Source organism: Macrobrachium rosenbergii, chromosome 44, assembly GCF_040412425.1.
Source record: "Macrobrachium rosenbergii isolate ZJJX-2024 chromosome 44, ASM4041242v1, whole genome shotgun sequence".
Taxonomy (NCBI): domain Eukaryota; kingdom Metazoa; phylum Arthropoda; class Malacostraca; order Decapoda; family Palaemonidae; genus Macrobrachium; species Macrobrachium rosenbergii.
The window spans coordinates 30,605,581-30,631,695 of record NC_089784.1 but is presented as its reverse complement, the minus strand read 5'-3'; the positions used below and the strand labels follow the sequence as shown (position 1 = coordinate 30,631,695).

Below are 26,115 nucleotides of genomic sequence, written 5' to 3'. Positions count from 1 at the left end.
AAAGGCATATGGAAACACACACAAGCATCAAATCAAAGGGTGAGGTAAGTAATTTTTACTTGTCTTGGAACTGGTCACTAGTTTGACCAAGGTTTATTTGATGAATAGCACATAGTCCAATTCATGTAAATTTTGTCAGACTTCATTTTCAGTTCACTCAATTGTAAAAAAGCTTTAATTTGTTCAATAAAATATAAACTGTGTTTGTTAAAATCTTTTGGGCCAACCCTGTGAAAGCCAAATACTGTAAATGATGAGCTCAGTGGTATGGTTAAACTACCTTAAAACAATAAACTGAGGCTTCCACCTTGTTTGCAATTCAAACTTGCAAGAGTGGGGTTGTAATGAAATTAATTTTTTTAATTGCAGACTAGTTCATTATGAACCCAGTGGTCATAATACTTCTACTTCACACCTAATATATACTTTTACTTCTGTTAATTCCAGAAAGACTCCACTGTACATCTCCAGACTACCCATCAGAATGGTATTCTGTTTTCAGACTGAGTTTTCCCAGGATTAACAGCGTATTTACCTTTTGTGCCTTCATCTACTATATATTGATTCTTAATGGTGGTTTGCCTTCCAGGCCAGTAGCATCACTTGCCAGTGGTATGCTTTCTATGGAGTTTTTCTACTACTTGCATTTTGGGGATGCTGGTTTTTGCCATGTGGCCCTTTTTTTTTTTTTTTTTTTTTTTCCCCTAGCCATTCTGCTCATTATTCGTCTTTCTTTTCATCTGATTGCATTTAGTCTAATTTTCACTCGTGGTCGCACTTTGTGTTACCATCAGTTCTTTTACCCCATTATTTTCCGCAGAAAAACCTTGCAAAGTTATTTTCATACTGTAGTTTGTTTTTCATCTTGTCATTAGTTTAGTGAATTTTTGTGATGTTTTGTTTGCTTATCAAACTTATCATCGCTAGCTCTTGTTTTTTCTGGGAATGCAGCTCCTTTCAATCCCCACTCAATATGGTGCCCTTTGTCATGTAAATGTGTTCTTGTGACAAACTTGCTCAGTGTGTTGGTCTGTATGTTGTTCAGTATCTTCTTCATACCCAAAGGAATGTTCGATAGAGTTGTACGTCCAAGAAATTCTGTGGATACCACATATGATTTGATGTCATCGAGTTATGTCTGGAGTCAGTTTTCTAAAAAGATTTTACTTTTTAAAATGCCTACCTTTCTTTCCAAGAATGGTTTGCTTGTTCAAAATGCCTACCTTTCTTTCCAAGAATAAGAGTAGTTAGTACAAGGTCGTCAGTGCCCTGCCACCCCTTTGATGGATATCCAAAGGCATATTTTGCTTTTTCTTGTGGCATATTTTGTTTCTTCTTTGTATGTTGAACTCTCTGGAGATCACTGGCATAGACTGTTTCAAGGATACTGCTCTTGTAAATTTGAGGTTGACAGTACACTTGGAACATTTTTGCAAAATGATGAGTACTGTACTCATTTCAGTACTAATTACTTCACATGTCTACAGATATTACAGATGAAGAGTGAGGTTATTGATTGCAACAGTGGGTTCCAGATGGCTTACATGTGAAGAGGTTCATTTATAACGTGGACGCTTATGTTTGTCTGGTATCTTTAAAGACTATATATTGTATTAACACGGATCGTCCTGAATGATTTTGTTTGAGGGAGTAACTGGCCATTCAATTGCAATTTTATTACGAAAGTGAGATTTCCAATATGTAAAACTAGGCAGATGTTCATACTTTTACTACATAAATCAAACTGAATTTCTAATAGGTAAAAGAAATCACACAACGAAGTTGAAATTTATTATTTATAAACAAGTCATAAAAACATTCTTCACTGAAGAAACCTCTTGAACTTAAATTTTCACATAAATGTCTCCTAAAAGTTATATATATATTTATAGGAGCATGTTTTATGTATACAGTATATGCATATGTAATGATAATGTCCTGTTATGTATTTTAACATTCATACATAAAAAGAAAAAGAAAAAAATTCTGCTGAGGTAATTATTAATGTAGAGAGAGAGAAGGTAATTATGAGAAAAAGAAAGAAGGGAAGGATGCATTTAGCGAGAAAAATTGTAGTCAAAGAGAAAGACTGTAGTGTAGTCATGATGTAACAAAAAATCCTAACACCTAGCAAAAGTTCCATATTCAACTGTTGAATCACTTCCTTCAATTTCAGTGTCAATCCTGCTTGCCCAATTTTAAGGATACTGTATTACAAATATACACACTAAGCTCCACAACATATCCTTCAACTAGACAACACTCAGTAGAAAATCAAGACCATTTATTATTAAATACACTACTATGAAGTCACGGCTCTTCACTTCACTCGGTTATGTGCTACATTCTTGTAGTCTGTATTGAACACGGGGCTGCTTACCATTAACTGCAAAAAATGCTGATCGCTCACTACCAGCAATCTTTTCCACACGGCCACAGTATTACCCACATAAAAAAGAAAAAGAATGAAACTTCTACAAGATTACACTTCAAAATAAAAATATTTGCTAATATGACCTGGTATGAAATAACACTGAAGAAATATAATCATGTCAAAGTTTCAAACTTCTTCTTTGCCATTTAATCTCTGGAATCTTGACACCCATGCATAGATAAAGCATAAAATCCTGAAAAAAATTGGTTGTGAATATTACTTTTAACCTATGAAACTAAAAGTACCCCATGCATAAGAAATAAAAGGAAAAATAATCAAATAGTAAAGGAGATTTTTGGACGCGTATTATTTTTTCCGAGGATTATTTTTTGCTCCTCACGTGTACGCTTTTCCTGTTCCCTTTTGATCTTCTGCCGTTCCTCATCCATCTTGCGCTGCTCTTCCACCATCTGGAGTTGTTGCTCTGCCTGTGAGAGAAGTTTTAAATTATTTCTTTCCAATTTTTGTAAATTATTTATTCCTGGTACCATATATTATATTAGGTACAGTAACATTTTCTCATTTCAGTTTTCCTTTCATAATTCAAAGGTGCGAAGTACCAAAGTAATTCCACAAACAAAATTCTGTATGCAATAAATTTCCTTCTAAATTTTGTATTTTCCCATACAAAAGTTCATTTACAAAGTTATTGCTGTACCCATAAATGACATTTATTAAATTAATTTGTATTTTTCATTACCTGAGGCCTTAACATTGAGATAAACTTCTACCGCCAGCTGGAATCCGGTAAAAGTTAATTAGGGGAAGGTTCCTGGTGTCAGTCTATAAATCAAATCAATTAACACATGTAACCTAAAGAGACAATGCCTGGCACAAATACACATGCTGCTCCATGTATTGCCTTATATATTGTATAATACAGCAGTTGGGTACAATTTTCTCAATTCAGCAAAACACCACAATTTGAACACTCCAGCCATGCTTCCAATGGGTCTCACTCGGAGCATGTGCATAATGTACACGCTGCAGTGTTCATTTTTTGGGGAGGGGGGGTTGGAGAGATCTCATACAAATGAAATTGATACCTAAAAAGTATTTTGATTGTATTAGAAAAATCAGATCATACCCTTTATCTTTATAAAGGAAATTCTGCTCACACCCACTTGTATCAATCAAGACTGCGAGGCCTCTCCTATTTATGCTTAATCCTGCACGTGAGATCCTGCTCACCATCGCTTTGTGCACCAAAGATCAAAGTCCAAGTGCAGGGAACGGAGAAGGGCAATTACTTTAAAAAAGTGGTTTATACGAACCTCATCAAGCATGTTGCCACAGTACCCATTGAGGAGGGAGGGTAAAGGAGCTTAACAAACCAGGGACAACCTGTAATCACAGAATTATTGGAAGACCGAGATGTAAAGGATTAGAGTTAATCCAAATAAATCTCGGGTGTAAAGCCTATGATCATTTAAAGCACTGTTTTTTTAGCTGGAAGCATGCATGAGTAAATGACTGAGCACTCACCAGCAACAATAGGCATAAAATGTTACAAAACCCTAGAGCTGAACTCCCATAAAAACTCAATGGCCCTTGCTCACAAAATGCAGCTCCAAGTTATAAGCAAAACTGAAAGTGACCATGCACTATTCATAAAAAAAAAAAAAGGTTAACTAGAGCTAAAAAAAAAATTGTCACAACTTCTAGTCATCTGACTTGAGAAAAATGCAGTGAAAAAAATTATAAAAAAAAGTGTTCTAAAGAATAGCAACAAGATGTCTCTAAGCAATGTAGCCCTCATATGCAGGGATAAGCATGCATAATAAAGTTTGCTTTATCTTTACTGGAATTTGAATTGAATTTAAATTTTGGCCAAAGGCCAAGTTCTGGGGCCTATGAGGTCATTCGGTTCTGAAAGGGAAATAGAGTAGAAAGGCTTTAAAGGTGTAACATGAAGGTACCCTCACAACTGCTTATGGAGCAACTCTTAGGAGAGGGTGGAAAGTAAGATGGACCGAGGTACAGTAAAAGGCATGAAAATATTGTAGCTAGGGGTCGAAGGGACCCTGCGAAGAACCTCGTGTAATTATAGTGCACCACGTGAGATCCACTGACAGCACTACCCTCCTATGGAGGCTTTATCTACTTGTTTCACAGCCTCATCTTTATATTCACTGATGATATACTTAAGTGTAACAGGCAGTTCCTCATCCATGAGAGCCAGTATGATTAACGGGGGTTCATGATTTATTAATATACAATAAAAATACCTGTATTTTATCTCTAAACCACATAAAAAAATAAAAATTGAAATGTTTTTTCTTGCATGACTTTCCTTTGCCAATTATTGTACAAATCATCAATCTTCCAAAATCACATGGCTACATTCACTCTACTAAAATTTTATTTTATAACCTTAATTTACTTAAAAGGTATTTTAACCTTAATTCAGCATTCAATACTTAGGAACTTTTAATAAAACTTACTAGTTTCATCTGAGCTATTTCAATCTTGCGCTTGTTTTCTTCCATGATACGTTCCAATGCTTCTCGCTGTTTACGTTCCTCCTCCTAGAAAATAGAAGGTCATGTCAACAAATTGTCTGGAGAAGTTTACAATTAAAAAAATGAATGAAAGCCACTTGCCAGATATCTGAACACTCCTGATGTCCATCTCTATCATTTTCCACAATTCAATTTTATTAACCTACACTCTCACTCTCTTTTCAAGTGCTTACATTTAAGTATTTTACAAGTTTCCAAGTACAATGTCACACTAAAAGAAATAGTACGTGCTTCTATGAGTTTATGTAAGAAAACCATGAACAAAAAACAATACCATCAAATACATTACAAGAAATAAAAGAGGAGACCAATCCTTTACCTTGGAACACCTGTTCTCCATGCAAGAAAATGCTTGTATATTTATTATACTGAACGTACAAAACGAAAGTGAAACGTAAAAACTTACACTTGTACAGACAGGCCAGAGGAGTGAGCATGTCTGGCAAGTGGTTAAATAAATAAACAAGGCTATCACACAACAAATACAGCTCATATGAAATATAACACTGGATACAAAGATAGGCAAAGGGCAATCAATATATGACAATACAATTCTTAAATCTAGTACTTAATTCAAATGTGAAGCTTTCTAATAGCAAGCATGTTGATTGTAATGAATGAATGATAATGGAAAGGACCAGACTGGGAGTTTTGGGGAGCTGCTTATAAAATGCAACATACTTGCTTTGAGAACACTATGACACAAGACATAGGTTGAGTCTCCCTGCAAAGATGAACCGTAACAGTAACAGTAATTAAAAACATACTAAGCCATGAACAAACCATACTCTATTTCAAAAGAATACAAAATTGTCTTTGCAAGAAGAATATAGACACAACTAAACCTATTAAAATGGCAAGCTTCCCAAATCTCATCTATCACAATACTCATTGGGTTCTTATGTTTATGCAAGTCTCCATAACTTATAAAGAAAATAAATCAAATTTGTGTAGTATATGGAAACTTACCTGCTTAACAGATTTATGCTGCATCCATTATAAAAATCACTATACCTGTTATATAGTTACCATATGGAAGCCGCCAAATCCACTCCTAGAACAGCTCGGGCCTAAAATCCACAGCTGACAATTCTTGGTTGAAATCCGCCAATAAAATGTCTATTCTGTTTAGTGATTGTTCACTAAAAATAGAGCCTTTTTTGCCACACTGTGCTATGTTTGTGTTTCCAGACAGGCAAAACACTCCCATTTCTCTAATCAACATGCGTGCACTCAAACACACACACACATATGCACTTTCACTCTCTCTTGCTCTCTTATAACCTCATTCAATACACCATGTATAGGAAAGAAATATAAAATCAAGAAGAAATGTCCAAACAATACAGCTACTGTTCTGATGAGCAAAACAAAGACTGAAGAAAAACTCAGAACTGCATCATTGCACACTATGCTTGGCAAATGTCTGGGAGAACCGTGGGTCAATCTGCAACTCATGCTATAGCTTATGTTTCTGTAAGGCACAGCTCTGGAATTTTTTTAAAGTGGTTCAAATTCACACTTCACTTTCAAAACACAGAGTTCAGCTGAAAGAGTTTGAGTTAGTTTTCATGCAAAATGGAATTTTATTCATCTAATATCCTCTTTTTTTTTTTTCTTTTTTTTTTTTACCTAACAATAAATCACAAAAAATATGTAGCACTTTATGCAATTTTACGTTATACATTCCATAAGTTCCTACTGTTAAGCAATTATAGTCACAATACTGTACTTATTGTATGTGAGATCAACTTTCCAGTTACATTATGAAAGATACAATCAATTCTCATTATTTTCTACCACATACCCAGTGCTCAAGTCACAAGAAAGTTATAATACAAATAAATCCCTGCCATATAGATCACTTAAACAAGCAAAATTAAATGCCAACCTAGCCCACATTTTGGTAGAGAAAATTAATTCCCAAGCCCAGTAATAATAGTGCCTAGCATGCAGAGTTGTAACTAAAATATTTACCAATACTGTGTATTCACAATGCTTCACCAAGCAATATTACACGCCAACCTAGCCCTGGTTTTACTAACCAACTCATTTCCAAGCCTAGTAATACTACAGTGCCTAGTATGCAGATTTGGAACTAAAATATTAGCTAATATTTACTTAAACTTTATCCTTACATATTCATAAATGAACTGCTTTGAGAAGGAAAGTTTGTTATAATTTCATCATCTACACAGCTACACTATCAACACTCTTTGCATAAAGTTTCAATGAATGCATTATTAAACAATTCAGCTGTTGTGTCAAGGATTTTTTTGGTTAAAAATTCTACATAAGGCTTCTCATTTGTAAAAATCCAAGTTTTTAAACACAGACTGACTGCAGTCACTCTTTAAATTACTAGTAGAGACCAAAGTCAATCATCAGTCCCAATAAATATTTACAATCACTAGATAAGATGCTATCTTATCTTCATTAGCTTTCAAAACTTTTACTTAGTATTACTGGCAGCTTACTAGGAAGGCTTTATTGAGACTAGGAGTATTATCTGGTATAACTAGTCTAGAATTAATACAAAACTTATCTGAGACTACAGAAACCCAAGAAAAGAAAGTTTTATTAAGTGATGTGCAACAATAATGGAAACTGCAATACAGTTAAATGAAGTATATAGCTCCTTTGTTATAAACTACTAAACTCAATGTCTTAGCAAATTATAAGCCATGTAAGCAAGCCATATTCACAGGACGTCAATTATGAGCCACATGATGCTTGTGCTACTTACTTCAGCATTTTTGTTAAGCTTTCAATTCTCCTAATTTCTTCTGGTTATTTCCAAATAAAATAGTGTACACCCAGACTCAGACCCATCATTCACAATAATCGCACAACTTTTAAGGCAGGGTTGAACATAAACCTAAGAGACGCTGTGGATGATAAACTACTCACACATGACATTTTTTCACACAAACCCCAGAAAGTAGTCACCAACACATGTACAATTAAATAATAATCTGGAGGTGGCAAGTTGTACAGATTCTGTAGAATTTATTTTTATTACCTGACAATCAAGTAATCCGACTAAAGGATTTGTGATTCCTATCACTGAAGACATGATATACCAAAAATTTACTTCTTTCATTAATGTACAGTAAAATGCTATCAGGCATTCCCAGTCATTCTCCCCTGCTAGGCACTGATATTTTTTATGCTAAGATCAATTAGAGGCAACCAAATACCCTAATCTAGCCAGGTCTTACAAAATAAAGGCAGCTTAACCTTAAGGGAAGCAACAGCCCCTGCTTCTTGAAAGGATGGATTAAATTGGGAAAACATTTGTTGGATGAACTCTGTGCTCAGGAATCCCTTAAGACTAAATTTGAATTTCTATTAATCAAATTTTGCACAATTTAAGGCAACTTCTTTTTATTTAATATTATACCACAAATCATAAAAGTCAGCCTGAGTAACAAGAAACCAAAAACTTTCACATGGGCTACTTATCCTTTTGGTATATCTTTAAAATCATATATAGTTGCAAATAATTATTTTAGTACCATGATGCATATAATTCAGAGCAACTGCCAAGTGCTGCTTTATTTCTCTAAAGGCTTTTACAAAATCAGGAAGTTAGCATAATTTCTGCAACTTTTCAATTCATCAGTACAATATTATTTGGTGCATATGATGTAGAGTTTTATTGACTTTCATAGGCTGGACAATGGGTTTGTACCTGATATATCTAAATGTAAATAACCACTTCTTAAAAATCTTGACTAGATTCCCTGAAAATGTTGAAGGTTCTAGCGAAAACTTTATGATCTTTTTTCATGGCTATATCTAGCTAAATGAACTGCTCAGATGTGGTAAACACTTCCAGCTCCTATATCTTACAGTATGTTCAAATTATTAGCAGTTCAACATGACCATCAATCAAAACTCTCTCAATCAAAACTCTCTACAGTCTGGCTAAAACCACTTTATAACAACTAACTACCTCATTTGAACCTACTGTAAAATTCAAGAAGCTACTAGTGAATGACACATCTGAGAACATAATACAATAACCATTCAATGTCAAGGTTCCGTGAAGCTTCAAGCCTTAAAAATAATACAGTACTGTATTAATGATACACAAAAACAGACATGAGCTTTACAAATTCCTTAACTCTAAAACAAATACCTACTTATCTGTACCTCTTTGTGTGAAAACTTAAACCTGCTACCTAGCTAAGAGCAAAACTCTCAGACAAGCCTGTGTTCATCTAAAGATATGAGTCAGTGGTCTATTACACGTATTTATAATACTGTACTAAACTGGTATCTTCTACAAGCAAACCTTTACAGTGACTAAAAGGTAATCCTCTCAGAAAGTCCAGCAAAGACAAGACCCCAAAGACATTAACTTCAAACGATCATAGCTAGCTGTAAAAATTAATCTGATAGGGACGCTACCTAAATAACGAATGCACACACAAAAAATACATTCACAAAAGAAATTAAGTTTTCATAATAAAACTAATATTGTAATACTTACCTGGACACCTGAATTAGCCCTTAATCCCACTAGCCCGAACAACTCTCAACTACCCATCCCACTATAGTGGGAATTTTAACAGCCAGCGCTACCAACGCTGCAGGTAAAATCTTGTCACTTGAGCTACCATAACAAACGGTTGGCAACGCTGACACAGGTGTGCGCCGACACGCCCCATTTTCGTCAATTGCTTTATTCAAGGTCAAAATTGATGTGGGGAAGGAAGGTGGGAATCATTCAGGTGTTCAGGTAAGTATTACAATATTAGTTTTATTATGAAAACTTCATATTGCAATACACTCCTGAACACCTGAATTAGCCCGATTAACAACATTTAGAGGAGGAGGGATCAATTCTATTGCACGCCCTTTGACAACGCAGAGATGGTAGCTCACCAATCTGCTCTGCATAAGATATCCATTTAGCCAAACACTCACCATATCAATCAATGGTTTCAGTGAAGAGACCTGTTGGAGAGTACTTTGATCGAGTCAGGTCAGTACTCTCAGCTAGGATACCTATCTAGTTAAACACTCACCTTATCAATCGTTGCTTTTGGTGATGAGACATGATGGAAAGTACTTTGATCGCCTGTCAGGTCCGTACTGTCTCAGTCCGTCGACCTCCCATGTGGTTCTTCAGAACCTCTCATGTATGGAGGATTACGGTGACCTCCCATGTGGCTATTCATAGCCTCTCATGTATGGAGGGAAATGAAGTAGTGTGCCGAGCCGCTGATCCTCCGGATAAGGTCCGACGATCGACGAGCGAAAAAGTATCTCGGTGCCGACGAAATAGCCTAGCCTACTAGAGTACCCCCTTGGACTCTCAAATGCGGAAACTATCAAAGACTAAGATACTTAAAGCGTACTAAACCTAAGTTCTTGTGATTATATTATCACTGTTGCCTAAGAATTCTAAAGACTAAAAGGAATTCCTCTATCTGATTAACCTAAGAATCTCTTCACTATGCGAATACCGCATCAGCTAAATAAACGACCCTAGAAAATAGACTTCGCCACTAACGCGGCCTAAGAGAATAACCCTCCGCACTAAGCGAATACCACCTCAGCTAAATGAACACACCTAAGATAATAGACTTCGCCACTACACGTGCAAAATAGTGCGACATCTCATGATCTCAGAGACATTGGTGTTGCTACTGTTGTTACTACTACAACTATAAACTGAAGTTTGATGTTCGACGTGCGTTCACACATTCAAATGGTTTGTGGACAATGAAGCCCCGCCCACAAAGTCAGGCTCGAACAGACTTTCTTCAAACCGTTCAACAATGTGTTCGACAACCAAATACCCCATTCACACGTTCGGACATCACTTCAAACACAGGTCTGCGAACCGCATTCGACGAACCGTTTGACCGTGTCAACACCCCCTTAAGAGAATAACCCTCCGAATCTCCCCGTTAATACCCCCTCAGCTAAATGAACGCACCCTACATAATAGACTTTGCCGCTAAAAGCTGTGAGGCGAATTGAACATCACTAAGTAAAATGAGTAAACACTGAGACGGACTTTCAAGTAGCTGCTTCCAGAATAGACGGCAGTAAATAATTCCTGGGAAAAGGAAGATGAATTGGACATACTCCAAATACTGTGCAGTCGGGAAAATACAAAGCTGAAGGCGACAAAGAACAACCCTGAGAAGCCCTCCGAAAGTAACTAATCACATTCTCTGACGGTGGACAGGAAGGATTCGAGGAGACACAAGTGTGTGCGGAAGCGGAAGGGGTTTCGCAACCCTTGATAAAATAGACTTTAATGCTCCCCCCGGACATAAAGGTATCTCCGCTGGATCACCAGTGATGAACACTTGCAGATAAAGAACTTTAAACGAACGAGGCAGAGTTTTAACCTCAGACTCTTTCATCGCCGCAAATTCCGGAAGACAGACAAATATGTATCATTCTCACACAGGAACCCAACCTAGAAACTGCCTGAAGCTCACCCAACCCTTTAGCTGAAGCTAAAGCCATAAGAAAAGGCAACTTCTCAGTGTCTTAACGTTATAGTTTCTATAGGTTAAAAGGCAGGGGAAAGCAAGATAAATATTGAAATACTTCCAATGAGTCCCAATAAGGGCGCCCGAGTGGCAAAAACAGGACGTTCAATCTTACAAGAACTTAATCGACGATTATCCTACTACCTGAAACTTCAGGAATGTGGAAACTAAATATACCGCTAATCGTTGAGCGGTAGTCAGCAATGGCCGAATATGAAAGACTCTTGATTTTCCGGAGGAATAAAGGAAAATCCGCTATTTGGCTATGGAAGGTCAAGAGATGGAATGACCTTCCTTACGAAACTAACTTCTATACCATTTCTAGCTGAACCTGGTAAGGCTTATGGGTTGACTTAATCTAAAAGAAAACTATTTAGGCACAGTTTTAGGAAGTCCGGACTGTTTAGCGGCTCTCTCTGCAGTTGTCTTGCAACTAGGACCAGCACACGAGGGTTTGGAAAATAATAGAAAGAATGCGGTCGTCTGAGTTGTTTCACATTGGTAGGGACAACGGAACTTCCGTAGAGAGCTCTAGGAGTTCCGGAAACCAAGCGTGTTATGGCGAGCTATTAGAGTCCAGGTCGTCTTGACACTCTCCTGTGATTTCCCTATTACTTGATTAATGAGACCGGATGGAGGAAAGGCGTACACTTGCAAGTGATTCCAACTTGTAAAGTCACCTTGGTGACTATTGAAATGGGGATACCATTAGAGAAATAATCCGGAAGACGATGGTTTAATCATGTCGTGAATAAGTCGACAGTTGCTGGTCACTTCCGGAGAACCTGACTATTACTTCCAGAGTCAAAGTCCACTCTCCCCCCAAAATACCTGAACGAGAGCGACCTAGCGAATCTGCCCGTACTTTGAGACTCCCGATATAAATTGGGGAAGAAGAGACACTCGACTAAGACTGAGAACAACTGAGGGCTTCCTTTACAGCATTGATTTTCCCGAAGATTTATTGACTACTCTCGTTCCGAGGCCTGGATTCCTCCAAGGTTGATTCCCAACCTTGATCTGAGGCATCTGTGTACAGATGAACGTCAGGAAGAGGGGACTCGATAGATCTTTCCCCTGTCATATGCATTTCTGACTACCACAAACGATCCAACAGGCAAGAATCGCTCCCGACTATAACAGCGTTCTCGTTGTGGAAGTCCCAGCGATTCCTGAGACATACCTGAAGAGAGAGCGCATTCGGACACGAGACCCTGGAATTAAAAGAGAGAGAGAGAGAGACATTCTCCCTAAGAAGCTTCTCCAAGCTGGTAATGGCCGTTCCCTGTTGGACGGGAACCCTTCTATCTGTGAAGGACCGATTGGACTCTCTCTAGGGTTGTGAAAACCCTCAGAGGAAGAGAGAGAATCCGCTTACCTGAATATGTTAAGAATTCCATAGAATTCCCTCCTCTTACTAGCTCCTCTGGAGAGGAGGCCAGTTAAACGATCGTCTAGATACTTCAACACTCTGGATCGTCTAGATACTTCAACACTATATCCTCGACGATGCATAATTGCCGACACCGGAGACATGAGTTAGAAGAAACCATGTTCGTCATACTGGCTACGTCATCATCCTTGAACAAGAATTAGCTAAGGCTAATGGTGTTCTAAGCAATCCCTCTTAAGAACGTCCGGAAACTGAGGGGGAAGATGACCAAGATAGAAATTTCGACTTTCTTGCTCCAAACGTCGTAGACGAAGCCAAAGCTTTCGCCTGGTGAGCCAAACCCCTCGAGATAAATTTATTAGGCTGCCAACAGCCTCGGATCCGAAGGGACATAGCCGTCACTCTTTAGAACCCGCATTATAAAAACTTGAACCGCATCCAGAAAGAATGCGCAAGAGCCTCAGTCTGATTGCGCAACACATACCCCCAAGCACCTGCTTCCCTAAGAGAAGTCCCTAAGAGCTGAAACGACGCCGGAGACAAACAGGAATGCCTCAACCGATTCGTTGAGGGGCAACCTGACACCTGCCGAAGGATTACCTCGAACTGCGTGAATCGTCCTACTCGGAGAGAGAAGAGTGCTGTCTATCAGAAACAACTACCGATGCTAAGCGAACATCCCCTTCTTCCAAAGCCTGGCTAACCCGATCGAACCAAACCAGCCAACATGAAAAAGAGGCAGGAGCTGATTTAGTGTCATAAAAACCTCAAAATCAGGAGGTCCAGAGCTCTTGCTTGAGGGTACGATGAAGTAACATACTCAAGCCCGTGTCCGTAATCATACTGCTGGCAAGAGGACATTCTAAGTCCGCCAGAATCTCCTGCACCTACGGATAAGAATCCTGTTCCGCAATGTCCGAACGGTCTAAGACCGACAAAGGAGGAGGCACTGGACGAAGCCCCGCACACAATTAAGAGTCCGCAATCGGACCAGCCTAACCAGAATGCTGCGCACCCGCACCTAATTGGGTACCCGGAGCTGAATCCGCATTGTTGGACCCGTCGGGAAGAGAAGGCTAAACCGATAAAAAAAACCCGGAGCCGATTCCCCATTATTACCAAGGGGAAGACGAGTGAGAATAGCCAAACCAACATTGTTAAATCTTGGGGGAGGATGCGCAAACGAAACCGCTGTAGAGGGATGGAAGAAGATGAAGGAGAGAGAATGAAAGAGGTAGAAGCTAGCCTGAGTTACCGCCACGGAAAATGCAGGCGATGAAAGCCGTGGACCGCTCGAAGAAGGTACCGCACGCTCTGCCAAAACCGCGGAGCGCAAACCCGAACTGGAATCGACGGGAAAACCCTGTGAAATACCTGATGCTATCGGGACAGCCGCATGAAGCGGAAGCAAGGGGTTGCGCATACCCGAAGGGATGGAACAAGAGACCCCTGCGGCCAAAATCTGCCGAAACAGGGTTTTCGCCTGTCCGGAAGCTCCTCCTACCGGAGAAGACTGTACTAAGGAAGGAAAAGGCGGGAGGCATAGGAATAGCAGACGCATAAAAAAGTTACCCGAGAGGAGGAAAACCAAAATCGAAGGAAGAGGGAAAACGGAAGATGCGGAAGCCGCAGGAAGAGGGGGGAAACTTCAGTAGATTTAGAAAACAGTAGGAAGTGAGTTAGAAGCGAAAGCAGAAGGATTCTGCCCCACCGTAACTGAAACATTGACTCGAGACTGAGCCAGATCGAAAGAAGAAATAGATAAACTCTTGTCAGAGCACAAAAATCACTCGAACCCGAAACCAGAACCCGTTCAGGAGAACGACACTGCACCGTTAAAACCTTCTCCTCACTACCAAACCCAAACCTATCCTCTTTCATCACACCTAGATCTTGATCCTAACATTATCAACATTAAATTTATCAATATTACAAGGGGGTTGGGGGGGAATCCTTCACTGCCTGCTCCGCGCCGAGGGGGCCGGCAGACCTCACCACTCGGAGGCTTGCGGTTCTGCCATTACCCTCAGCACCCGTTAGGGCTGGTTCTGGAACAGGCAGGGGAGCTGAAAAGGAAGAAGAATTAGACATCCTAATACTACTATTATCCCTATCTGTGAAATGTTGAAGAAGACTAGCTATTGAATTTTCCTTACTAATTGCAATCCTATCCTCTATCTGTTTGACTACCACTGAACTCGCTAAATCCATCAACTGATCTGTAGCAGAAGTCTGAGACACTTGAAGCAAAAGAGAATCTGACCGGCGTCTGCCGCCCGTTACTAGCCCAAAGACTTGCGATGCGCGAATGTAATCATCCCTCTCTTGTGCATTCCAATGGGAACATTCATTGCAATGAGTCTGGACATCACAATTAACCTTCCTACATACCTGACGGAATGTCTATTGTGTCTCAAGGTACTCATCCGTCTTTGCAGGAAGAAGCAGCAATGAGCGCCAGAGTCTGCCATTGTAGGCAGTCGAGGCCGACGTCGAAGCCGATGGCACGGTAGAGAAGGTGAAAAGTCTGTGACGCACAATCGGGACCGGGAACCAGCGAGTCCAAATCCAAAAGACGTTCCACGTCGAAGATATCCAGGAATCCAGGAGAAAAACCGTTAAATCCAATCCAGGTCTTCACCACAAGTCCAAAATACAAAGAGAAGTCGGGCAATAGGATTAAAACCTCGCACTGCAGAAGGAAACAACCTTCCAGAAGCGCGAACAAAAAGCAATTGACGAAAATGGGGCGTGTCGGCGCACACCTGTGTCAGCGTTGCAAACCGTTTGTTATGGTAGTTCAAGTGACAAGATTTTACCTGCAGCGTTGGTAGCGCTGGCTGTTAAAATTCCCACTATAGTGGGATGGGTAGTTGAGAGTTGTTCGGGCTAGTGGGATTAAGGGCTAATTCAGGTGTTCAGGGAGTGTATTGCAATAAAGTAATTTAAGTATTCAAGTTCTCCCACTTACTACAATAATGGCAAAGTAATTTGCTCAACCTATATAATTTTCTACAATACAAAAACTAACATTTTTCTTCTAGTGTGACACCATAGACTTCCAAGGTGAATAATGCTAAATGTTAATCCTATAAAAATAAGTGACACTGAAGTTAAAAACCACTCACACAAATAGAGCATAATAAAGAAGAAGTGTATGTACTACATAATATATGAGGTTGTTGTGAACTACTAAAGTTTACCCTGCAATATGCTATACTGTATAGACTGTACATGGAAGAAAATTATGATGTTAGCAAATACTCTATAATGTCCTATTAGTAGGAGAGCTAAACACCCATACTCATCAAAAAGTACTGTAGCTGAAATAGTGAGAATTGACAGTATTTTTCAATGACATTAAGAGCCCCTTCCAACAAACAAGACAATGCACTAGGTATCTCTGTTTTTGTGGTATTTTTTTCTTATATTTCAAATAATTTCACTTTATCAAATGGAAATCCCTCCCTTAGCTGTCATATATTATAATATTTCCTTGACTCTTTGTTGATGGAAAACTTTACATGGTCCTGGCTGTGTGTAGCAAGAGTGGCTTATCCTTATGTTGGCCTGATCTTGCACATTAACCTGGACCAAAAGCTTTCAAACCCTCCCCAACCATACCCACATTGGAGCTCAAGTAGGTCATATTTGGCAATGCCAATAAAAACTCCCCGCTGAAGCACAACTGAAGCTCTACCTCTCTCTTTTTCTGGTCCTCCTCCTGCTGACGTCGTTTCTCTTGCAGTTCCTCCAACATCTGCTGTTCCATGAGGCTCTTAGCCTCCTCCACTCTCCTTAAAACTTCTGCTTCTATTTCTTCCCTTCTCTTTTCTAACTCTTCCTCCACTCTCCTGGCTACTAACTCTTCCAATCTTTTAGCAGCAACCTCCTCTACCATCTTTTGCTCTGCTTCCCTCTGCCTCCTGAAGTGAAAAGTTTTAGGTGATGCTTCTATCTACTTTTTCTATATTTTTACAAAAGACAACAACTTCAATAACTGCCATCCCTAAACTGAATACCCTTATGTAAAAAAAATAAACTACTTTGAGCAAAATTAACATCATACGAATGGTACATATAAAAATCATTAACCTATAAACCCTGAAGTATAAGAGCATGGTAGTTCAATGCAACCTTTCTCAAACTTAAGTAAGCTGATGCATTTTGGAATAATAAGAAATCCAGGTCTCTGTTGTTGGACAGCTTGGTTTTCATGGCACCAAAGTAAAATAATTATGAAACTCATTGAGAGGTAACACTCGTTAACTGATGAGACAGTCACTGATGTTGATCTGGATTTGATTTCTTACTGAACCATTTGCTAAGACTCAGCCGGCTATTTTATTAAGCTATTGCCATTTTAGCACTGATACAAGACTGCAGTGTACATGACTTAAATTTACTATTTATCATCAACAATGTTTTCAAATGAGGTCTCCCCCTTCACTGACAAATGGTTCTGATCAGGTTTCCCCTTTATTGGCAAATGGTTTGTACTCTCCTACTACTGCATGGATTGCTTATGCACACTACTAGGAATTAAATTCTTCTAATGTAAGAATGTGGTAATCAAAAGATCAAACCATTATGGTTAGGAAACTGCAGTACCATCAAAGAGAAAATTTACATCAGTTGCTAAATAGAAACATATAATAAAAACTAGACAACTAGTTATGGCAGAAAACATGACTCACATACCTAACTCTCTCCAACTCTGCTAATCTGTCAACTTCATCAATTTTCTTTTCTCTTGTTCTTGGGTCTTCATCACTACTAGTGGATGAGGATGATGACCTTGAAAGCTTTCGGCTGCAAGATAAATAAAATGTCAGAAAGTAAAACCTAAGAATTTAAAGTTTTTACCCAAAAAATACATAAGAACATGAATAAAATTTCTTAAACGTATATGTAAATTTATGCTACATCTTAAAAACACATTTGTAAACAATTCAGTGATTCAAAATTGGGAAAACTCTGATATACAAATTGTTTCCTAAAGTAATCTAGATAAAATCAGTTACCATGTATACAGCCAGCACTAATTATATTAACCCTGCACATTACATAGTTTTCTGTGGCCTCTAAATAAAATGTATCTGCTGAAGATACACTTACCCAGAAAGTTTATCATTGGGACCTTTGAGAAGATGACACATAAGAGAAAATATACTACTGAATAAATAACCTAAATGAGATAAACTGTAGTTGATTTATCATGGGTAATGAAAAAATAAAATTTAAAATGGCCATGTTCCATAAACACAAACTTATATGACTTCATCTTTTACAGAAATCTAGCAGGGTGGGAAAAATCCGAAACCCATAATTTTTCTTCAAAAGGTCATGTGGAAAAAACGAACAGTCAATTTTACTTGCAGTGATGAGCAGAAAATTTAGATCTGACTTACACTTGGGTGTTAATGAATTACACTCTACTAAATTAATTACTAGACACTTTAATAACAGGGAGGCAAAAGAGAATCATGTATTACTAACAAAATAAACTTTCAGAGCAAATGAAGATGGCAGGGTCACAGCAATGAGAAAATTTTCTAGAAAAAAAAAAAAAAAAAAAAAAAAAAAAAAAAAAAAAAATATGGGTGGTTCTTGTTATCACTCAAAATAATTTGGGTACCATGTTGGGATAGCAAGGTTTTTGGGTGGGGGAAGACAGTTCTGTGACATGGCATTAGTACATCATTTCCATGACAGATTTGTGGGCATCTTTTCCCTCTGTCTGCATTCCTATGCCTGGGAAAGAATGTATACTGCAGGGTCAAACTACAGAAATGAGAATACGACACAGTTCAACTGGAGATTTAAAAAAAAAATTACTTTCCAAGGAAAAAATTGGTAATCGCTAAAATGACGGCAAGTGAACAAGTAGATTGGTTTTTGGGTAGTTTAGACCACAAATTTCATTTAATGGAAGTTTTTGCTAGGAGGCAAACTACTAGAAATATAGCCATGACTCCTTCATCTGCATACAAACCAAAATTTCTAATGAAAAAGAAGACCATGTACCAACAGAATGCATAGGTTGTTGCAAGTACTTTATGCCCTTGGGTGCCAAAGGTCTCAAGGGGCACATGCTAATTAATGTATACACTAAAGTAAATTTACCATTTCCCTAAGCAGATAGGTAAATTGTAATGTTGAAAATGAGGTTGATACTGTCTATCTTGTCTCTTGGACATTTGAGGGAGTAAATTTCCCATTTCCCTAAGCATATAGGTAAATTTTAATGTTGAAAATGAGGTTGATACTATGTATCTTATCTCTTGGACATCTGAGGGAGTAAATTTACCATTTCCCTAAGCAGATAGGTAAATTTTAATGTTGAAAATGAGGCTGATACTGTATCTCTTGGACATTTAAGGGAGTAGCATTACCCAGCATACAAGGAGAGTCTGGATAACATTTGTCATTTCTAACAGTGACCATGAACCTGCCACATCATGATCAAAGGTGCCCACTCCAATATGTCATCAATAATGTCCAATAGATGTGCACAACATTGATGATGATGTCAATCACCTGAGTTTGGTTTGAATCTATGAAATTAGTGAAAAAGAAAGGCTGACCCAGGCCATGACCAACTGCACTACAGTACCAATCCATTTTCCTGCACTTTGTAAAAAGTGGTAAGACTATCATGATTGACAAAAATTTGCCCTTAGCTTATTTGGGCCAATTCACAAATAACTACAGTGTATTCCAACAAACCTTTGAGGGCCTAAGCTTAATGAAAGTTTGCAGACTGCAATGCAACTGTCTGACAATAATACCAACACTTTATGAAAGAATTATGCTATATGCAATGTTATGGGTGAAACAAGGGGATAGGCCCTTGCCAATTAGCCAATAACCCACTGTGCAAGGTTAGGCCGAGATGAATATTTCTGTACATCATTTTTACGGTTAGAATGCTGAGTGAGGGGTCACAACTTACTTGGGAGGTCGAGAGGTTGGGGAGGGGGAGCAAAGCATGCCTGGCCAGGTTTGGACATGGTGTCCAAGTTATTATTATCATTATTAAAATAGTTGGTTAGGTTAGGTTAGGGTTAGTATGGTCGAGTCACATCCATCTGAAATGCCTACTAGGCCTGCGGTAGCCCTGACCCCCATCCTGCGTTTGTTTCCATTTTTATAATTTACAAGGGATAATAGATCAGGATAGGCTGGGTGAGACAGGGTGAGGTATATTTTTACTTTAATGCTACAAACGCTCGCACAAACACCATGTTTAGTACCAGCCCCTTTAGGAATGATGTTTAAACATAAATTATAAATTCTTTTAACTTAGTAATGTCAGTAATTCTACTACAAATTTTGCTATTATTATTATTATTACTATTATTATTCACAAACTAAACTCTAATTCATATGAAGCCTCCAAAGAATATGGTTTTCATTTGAAAGAAATTACAGAAAACAATAAGAAATACTGAAAGAGGCAGAATGGAGTGGAATTTTAGGCCAGAGGTCAAGTGCTGCAACCTATGAGGTCATTCAGCACTTACAGGGAAACTGATTGTAAAAATGCTTTTAAGGTGTAACTGGAGGAAAACCTCTCAGTTGTCCTATGAAACAACTGTTAGGAGCGGGTGGAAAGGGAAACTAGACAAATACACCATTGCCTGGTCTAAACGCACCAACTGCTTAGCCTGTATGCACCATTTTGTAAATAGTCTGAATGCACCACGCTGCATAAAAATGTGCTTGTTGTCTGGTCGATTCTGGTATCATCAAATTTTTGCCATTCTTACTAGAAAATGGTTAAATCTCAAAGTTTTTAGCTTGTTAAAAGTTATCAGGTACAGTGGTTCCTTGGTGTATGAATGATTCGTTATTCGTAATTTCAATATACGAAGTAAAATTTTCGAAAAATTCTGTTTCCATGCAAGAGCTCAAAATTCTGTTTACAAGCTGTTTGGTGGACTCTCGTGCACAGCTGACAGGTATTGAGGGGAGGGAGAGACAGGATCCCCTTGGTCCTGGATTATGGGGGGAGGGTCATGTGGATGTAGGGACGGAGGGATACATAGTGGGAAGGCAATAAAACAACTGGGATGATGGTTCTCTTTTTTAAGATGTCAAAGTAGGTTCTGAAAAGTCCTTAATTGACCTCATTTGCCTAGTGACCCTGACACAAAGTCATTGATCAGTGCTAGTCTAAATCATACCTTAAGTTCGTGTTTGTGCTTGTGGCTGAGACTTTGCATAACTTTATCGCATCATATTTTGCAATTATAGTGATTAATAATTGGGAATAACAATGCCACACATGAAGAAGCAGCTTGTAAAGGAAGTGATGAAGAAAAAGGAGTCTTTAAACTGCTGTAGTTAAGAAAGAAATGATCACCACGCATGAGGCTGGCACATGCATCTGACTTAGCTCGATAATATGGCAGATCTACGTCGGCAATATGTACTGTTCTAAAGATGAAAGAGGAAATTAAGGCATTAGACACTGCAGTAGGAGTAACAAGAATATCATTTAAGCAGCACCTGCAAGCGATGGAAGAAATGGAGAAATTGCTGCTTCTCTGGCTGAGGCAGAAAGAGCTCGCTGGAGATTCTGTGAATCAAGCCATGATTTCACAGAAAGCCTTGACCATTTATGGAGAAGTCGCCAAGGACTTGCCAGATCCTTCTCAAGAACTGGAATTCAAGGCGAGCCATGGATGGTTCCAAAAATTTATGAAATGGACGGGGGTAAGATCAGTTGTTCGGCACAGGGAGGCTGCGAGTGCAGATACAAAGGCAGCCGAAGAGTATGTGGAGAAGTTTAAAGGTTTCGTGGATTCCCAGGGCTACCAGCCCCATAAGTATTCAACTGTGATGAGACAGGTCTTTTTTGGAGGAAGATGCCAAAGAAGACCTATATTACATCTGAAGAAAAGAAAATGCCAGGACATAAGCCAATGAAAGACTGCCTTAAACTTGTGTTCTGTGCTAATGCATCGGGGAATCTACAAATAAAGCCAATGCTGGTTTATCATTCCAAGAATCCATGAGCACTGAAGAAACATGATGTGCAGAAGAGGCAGCTGGGTGTCATGTGGGAGTCCAACAATAAAGCCTGGGTCACAAAGGCTTTGTTCTTGCAGTGGTTGGATGAAGTGTGCTGCCCAACTATAAAAAGTTATTTAGAAGAAAATGGATTGCCGCTCAAAGCTGTACTTGTGATGGACAACGCACCTGCCCATCCGAAGGGCATGAAAGATCGCGAGCTGTTGGACAGACAGTTTGACTTCATCAACATTGTGTTCTTCCCTCCCAATACCACCCCCAATACTCCAGCCCATGGATCAGCAGGTCATATCCAACTTTAAAAAACTCTACACTAAGGCTCTGTTTCAAAGATGCTTCGAGGTTACCGAAGCAACAAACCTGACCCTTAAGGAGTTTTGGAAGGAGCATTTTGATATCGTTGGCTGCTTAAAGCTCATTAATAAAGCAAGGCAGGGTGTCACAAAAAGAACGCTCAATTCTGCATGAAGAAAACTATGGCCTGACTGCGTTCTTGAATGTGACTTCGAAGGTTTCATTCATGAGGACCAAACTGTAGAGGAGATCGTGTCATTTGGCAAAACCATGAGGCTGGAGGTAGACCAAGACGACATAAACGAACTGATTGACGAACACGAGGAGTTGACAGTGGCTGAACTGAAGAAGATGCTTGAGGAGACAGAGAGAGGTGAGTCAGAGGAACTTTCTTCATCCGAGGATGAGGTGGAAACAGTGCTGACTTCGCCACTGTCATCCACAGCAATCAGGAAATGGTGTGAAATGTGGGAAAATCTAAAGAAATTTGTAGAAACAAACAATCCAAGCTGCGCAGAAGCAGAACGTGGCGTCAGTTTGTTTGATGATGTGGCGATGAGTTATTTTTACAGAGTGCTAAAAAATTGCAAAAAAGCAAGTGTCATTCAATAGGTATTTTGCTGTAACAAAAAGAAGTGATTCAGGCAAATCAAGTGTAAGAAAAAGCAAATGGGCAAAACACAGTGAATAAGAAAAATCAGCTGAGCCCCGTCCCAGTGGCAAGTCAGTGGGAAGTAGACCCCCATCTCCCACCAGATAACCCACCACCATCCCCTCCCTCACCTCTCTACTGCCTCACTAGCGCTGTCCCAAACACTCACTCATGGTAAGATTCTCTTTTGATTTTTTATTGTTACTGTATTGCATTTGATTTTTTTTATACTATATCATTGTTAAATTTATTCTTTTATTTTTTTTACGTGAATTGTTACTGCTTTTACATAGATACAGTCCAGTAATGTTTTTATGTGGTGGCATAATTTTGTTCATCTTTTGTTACAATTTTGTGAAATGCTTTATTCTTTTATTTATTTTGTTGAATATGGTTATCATAAACGGTATATTGTGCATGTGCTTAAAATAACTGTATTAAAGTGGGTATAAAGGGTTGACATGGGGGAAATTCTTGTGTGGGACGAATTAATTGAATTCCCATTATTCCTTATGGTAATATTAGGATCGATATACAAACATTTCGATATACAAGTTGGAGTTTGGAATGAATTAAATCCGTAAACCGAGGAGCTAATGTAATTTAAAGAGTGGTTGAGTCTTTATTTCTTTACTAATGCTTTCATATCTGATATATTTATTTTATTTTATGTAACCCAGTTTAGTCTATACGATATGAATTTTTCTGGCAGAAGCCTTATTGTCTTGTTGGTTTTGTAATACTGTATTTTTACTCAGAAACAGTCAGGCCTGTAGTTTAAGAGGTAGCTACCTAGCAAGGCATTGAAGTTTTAAACTTCTCCCTTTATCAAAGAAAATAATCCTGCAATTGAATACAGTATAGTTACCTATATAGTTACCCAAAAAACGGGTGTTAAGTGAACTGAGTTGGTGCATTGGGTCCATAAGGAATACAGTAATGCATTTTGATTGGTTTATTTTAATCATCTTCTCATAGCATCATAATATATTTGTTGGTTTTGTAATATTCTTACTGTATTCAGACTTTGTAAATGATTCATTATTATATCAAAGAAAATAATCCTGCAAAGTGAATATAGATACCTATATAGTTCCCCAAAGAGCAGGTGTTGTGTGAATCAAGTTAGTGGATTGAGACCACAAGGAAAGATGCACTTTAATTAGGAAGTTGGGCATTGGGACCAGATACTCGGTGCATTCAGACCATGATACATGGTGCATTCAGCCTAGTGTTGGTGCATTGAGGCAATGGTGCATTTAGTCTATAATAAGTGGAAAGTAAGATAAAAGAGAGAGAACAAGAATGGAGGTACAGTAAAAGGAATGAAAGAGGTTGCAGCTTGGGGCTGATGGGATGCTGCAGAGAACCTTAAGTAATGCCTACAGTGCACCAAGTGAGGTGTACTGACGACACTAATCCCCTATGGGGGTAGACAAGAGCACAGATAAAAACTCCAACATCGAGTTGTGGTATTAGAATACCAGGGGTGGGAGGCACAGGTTGGGAAAAATAAGGTTAGGAGACATCCCTGCATTTTGCTCTGGGTTTGGTTTGGAGGCCAAGATCCAAGGGCAACTTAAGGATCCAGCGACCACCAAGACCCAAAGGCAACTTAAGGATCCAGTGCCCTTTGGGACAAACGCGAAAACTCAAAAAGAAAGAGAAAAAAGTAAATACCAAGAATATAAACAAAAGGCATAAACATAAACAAAACATAGTACAGATTCCAGTCACTGACTGGCAGGAATCAGGCCATGGGAGAAGTTTTCATTTACCATTGAGTACTTTTGAGAGAGAGTCGACCCCATCCTTAAACCTTACAATTCTGGGTACCACAGTGGGAGAGATGAGCTTCTGGGTGAGGGAAAACAGTGAGTGAAATACAAGGACCCCTCATCCCACTGACTGATCTCATGATGCCTTAAGATTATGGGGAAGTTTGCAGAAAAATGGGACTAGGCTACCTCTGAATGGAAGCCAAGTCCATTGCCTCTAATGCTTAGTGTTACTTGGATGCAGAGGGGAGCAAAGCGACCCGACACCCTCAAGGCAAGCCAGGGAACAGCACACACAGTGAGGTTACAATCTGGTTACGCCATGACCTGGCATTCTAGCCTAAGAAAGGTTAGCTTTGTTTACGTCTGCGGAACCTGTTCCCGTCGTTCGACACTTGCCCCAAGGTATGTTCAAGGAATGCTTTCAAATTAATGGCATACGTCAGGGCGAGGACCTTGTACCCTAGGTTAGGTAAGGATGATTGTAGTTTGCTGTCATTTGCTAACGAAAAGAACGTCAAAAACGTTAAAAACAGAGATTTATACACATGAAAATTATAATTTCAAATCTAAAATAAGACAGATGTGTAGAGTAAAATTTTACTGATATTTACTGTATATAGGATACAACCAAACCAAATCTGCCTACCGAAGCCTGTGGACAACCACTGGTTCAACTGTCCTTTTATAAACAAAGGGCAAAAGAATTAACATGTCAACACCACCACCTAGAAATAACTAGAAATTCCGGAATACCAAAATACTAATGGGGATTTAACTTGGTTAGCGAACAGCAGAAAAATAAAGAACGAAAACTAACGTCGCTTTGGAAGGTCGGTCTTTCGACCTCTCTCTGTCCCGCTCGCGATGTCTACGTCTCTCTCGATCTCTGGATCTCGAGCGTCTTTTGTGCGAACGCTTTGACTTGTGACGCTTCGGGGTTCTGCTCCGCGATCTCGATCGGCCCATCTCAATGGCACAGGTCTTAACACTACGCGATCACGACGGCACCACTGTAATTACACAGCAGGTCAGATTGGGTACAACAAGCAGCTAAACGCCATTTGCAACCTCTTCCTAAACATTACTCGAGTTCGGTGATCGATTCGACGAGTTTCTAAAAACAAACTCAAGACATAATATTTCAAGGTATCAGCACAATTATATAAAAAAAATATTTTTTGTAATTCCATATCATTTCATATTGCTGTATATCAATAACTAAATTCTCTTGATTCGCAAGTTTAACATAATTACATTACTGGAACAAATCTGACGGGCGTTTCCTCTAAAGATCACTAGCGCTCCGAGTAAAAGGTGTGACTTTCTGTTTGGAATCGTTCGTTATGTTGTTTTTTGCCTTTTTATCTTTTTATATATCTTTTATATAATTAATTGAAACATACTTTTGCCTTGTAGATCAGTTATGATCTGCCTTAGAGTTACAATGTGAAGGTCCTCATGGTATCTTAACTGTTCCTC

The 26,115-nt window shown here is 38.9% G+C and overlaps 1 protein-coding gene across 2 annotated transcripts; it reads right to left on the bottom strand.

Annotated features, from left to right (window-relative positions):
- Positions 1-1,776: 1,776 nt before the first annotated feature.
- LOC136829493 (arginine and glutamate-rich protein 1-like) lies at positions 1,777-25,733 on the bottom strand. Of its 2 annotated transcripts, XM_067088258.1 has the most exons (6): positions 25,454-25,733; positions 17,572-17,682; positions 16,571-16,796; positions 4,879-4,962; positions 3,135-3,171; positions 1,777-2,862 (listed from the first exon to the last, which is right to left on the bottom strand). In XM_067088258.1, the coding sequence occupies exons 1-6, from the start codon at positions 25,600-25,602 to the stop codon at positions 2,816-2,818; spliced, it is 654 nt and encodes a 217-aa protein (XP_066944359.1). In that variant the 5' UTR covers positions 25,603-25,733; the 3' UTR covers positions 1,777-2,815. The 2 variants fall into 2 exon arrangements, with proteins under 2 accessions (XP_066944359.1, XP_066944358.1); XM_067088257.1 differs by lacking the exon at positions 3,135-3,171 and having other exon boundaries at positions 25,454-25,730.
- Between the last annotated feature and the right edge of the window lie 382 nt (positions 25,734-26,115).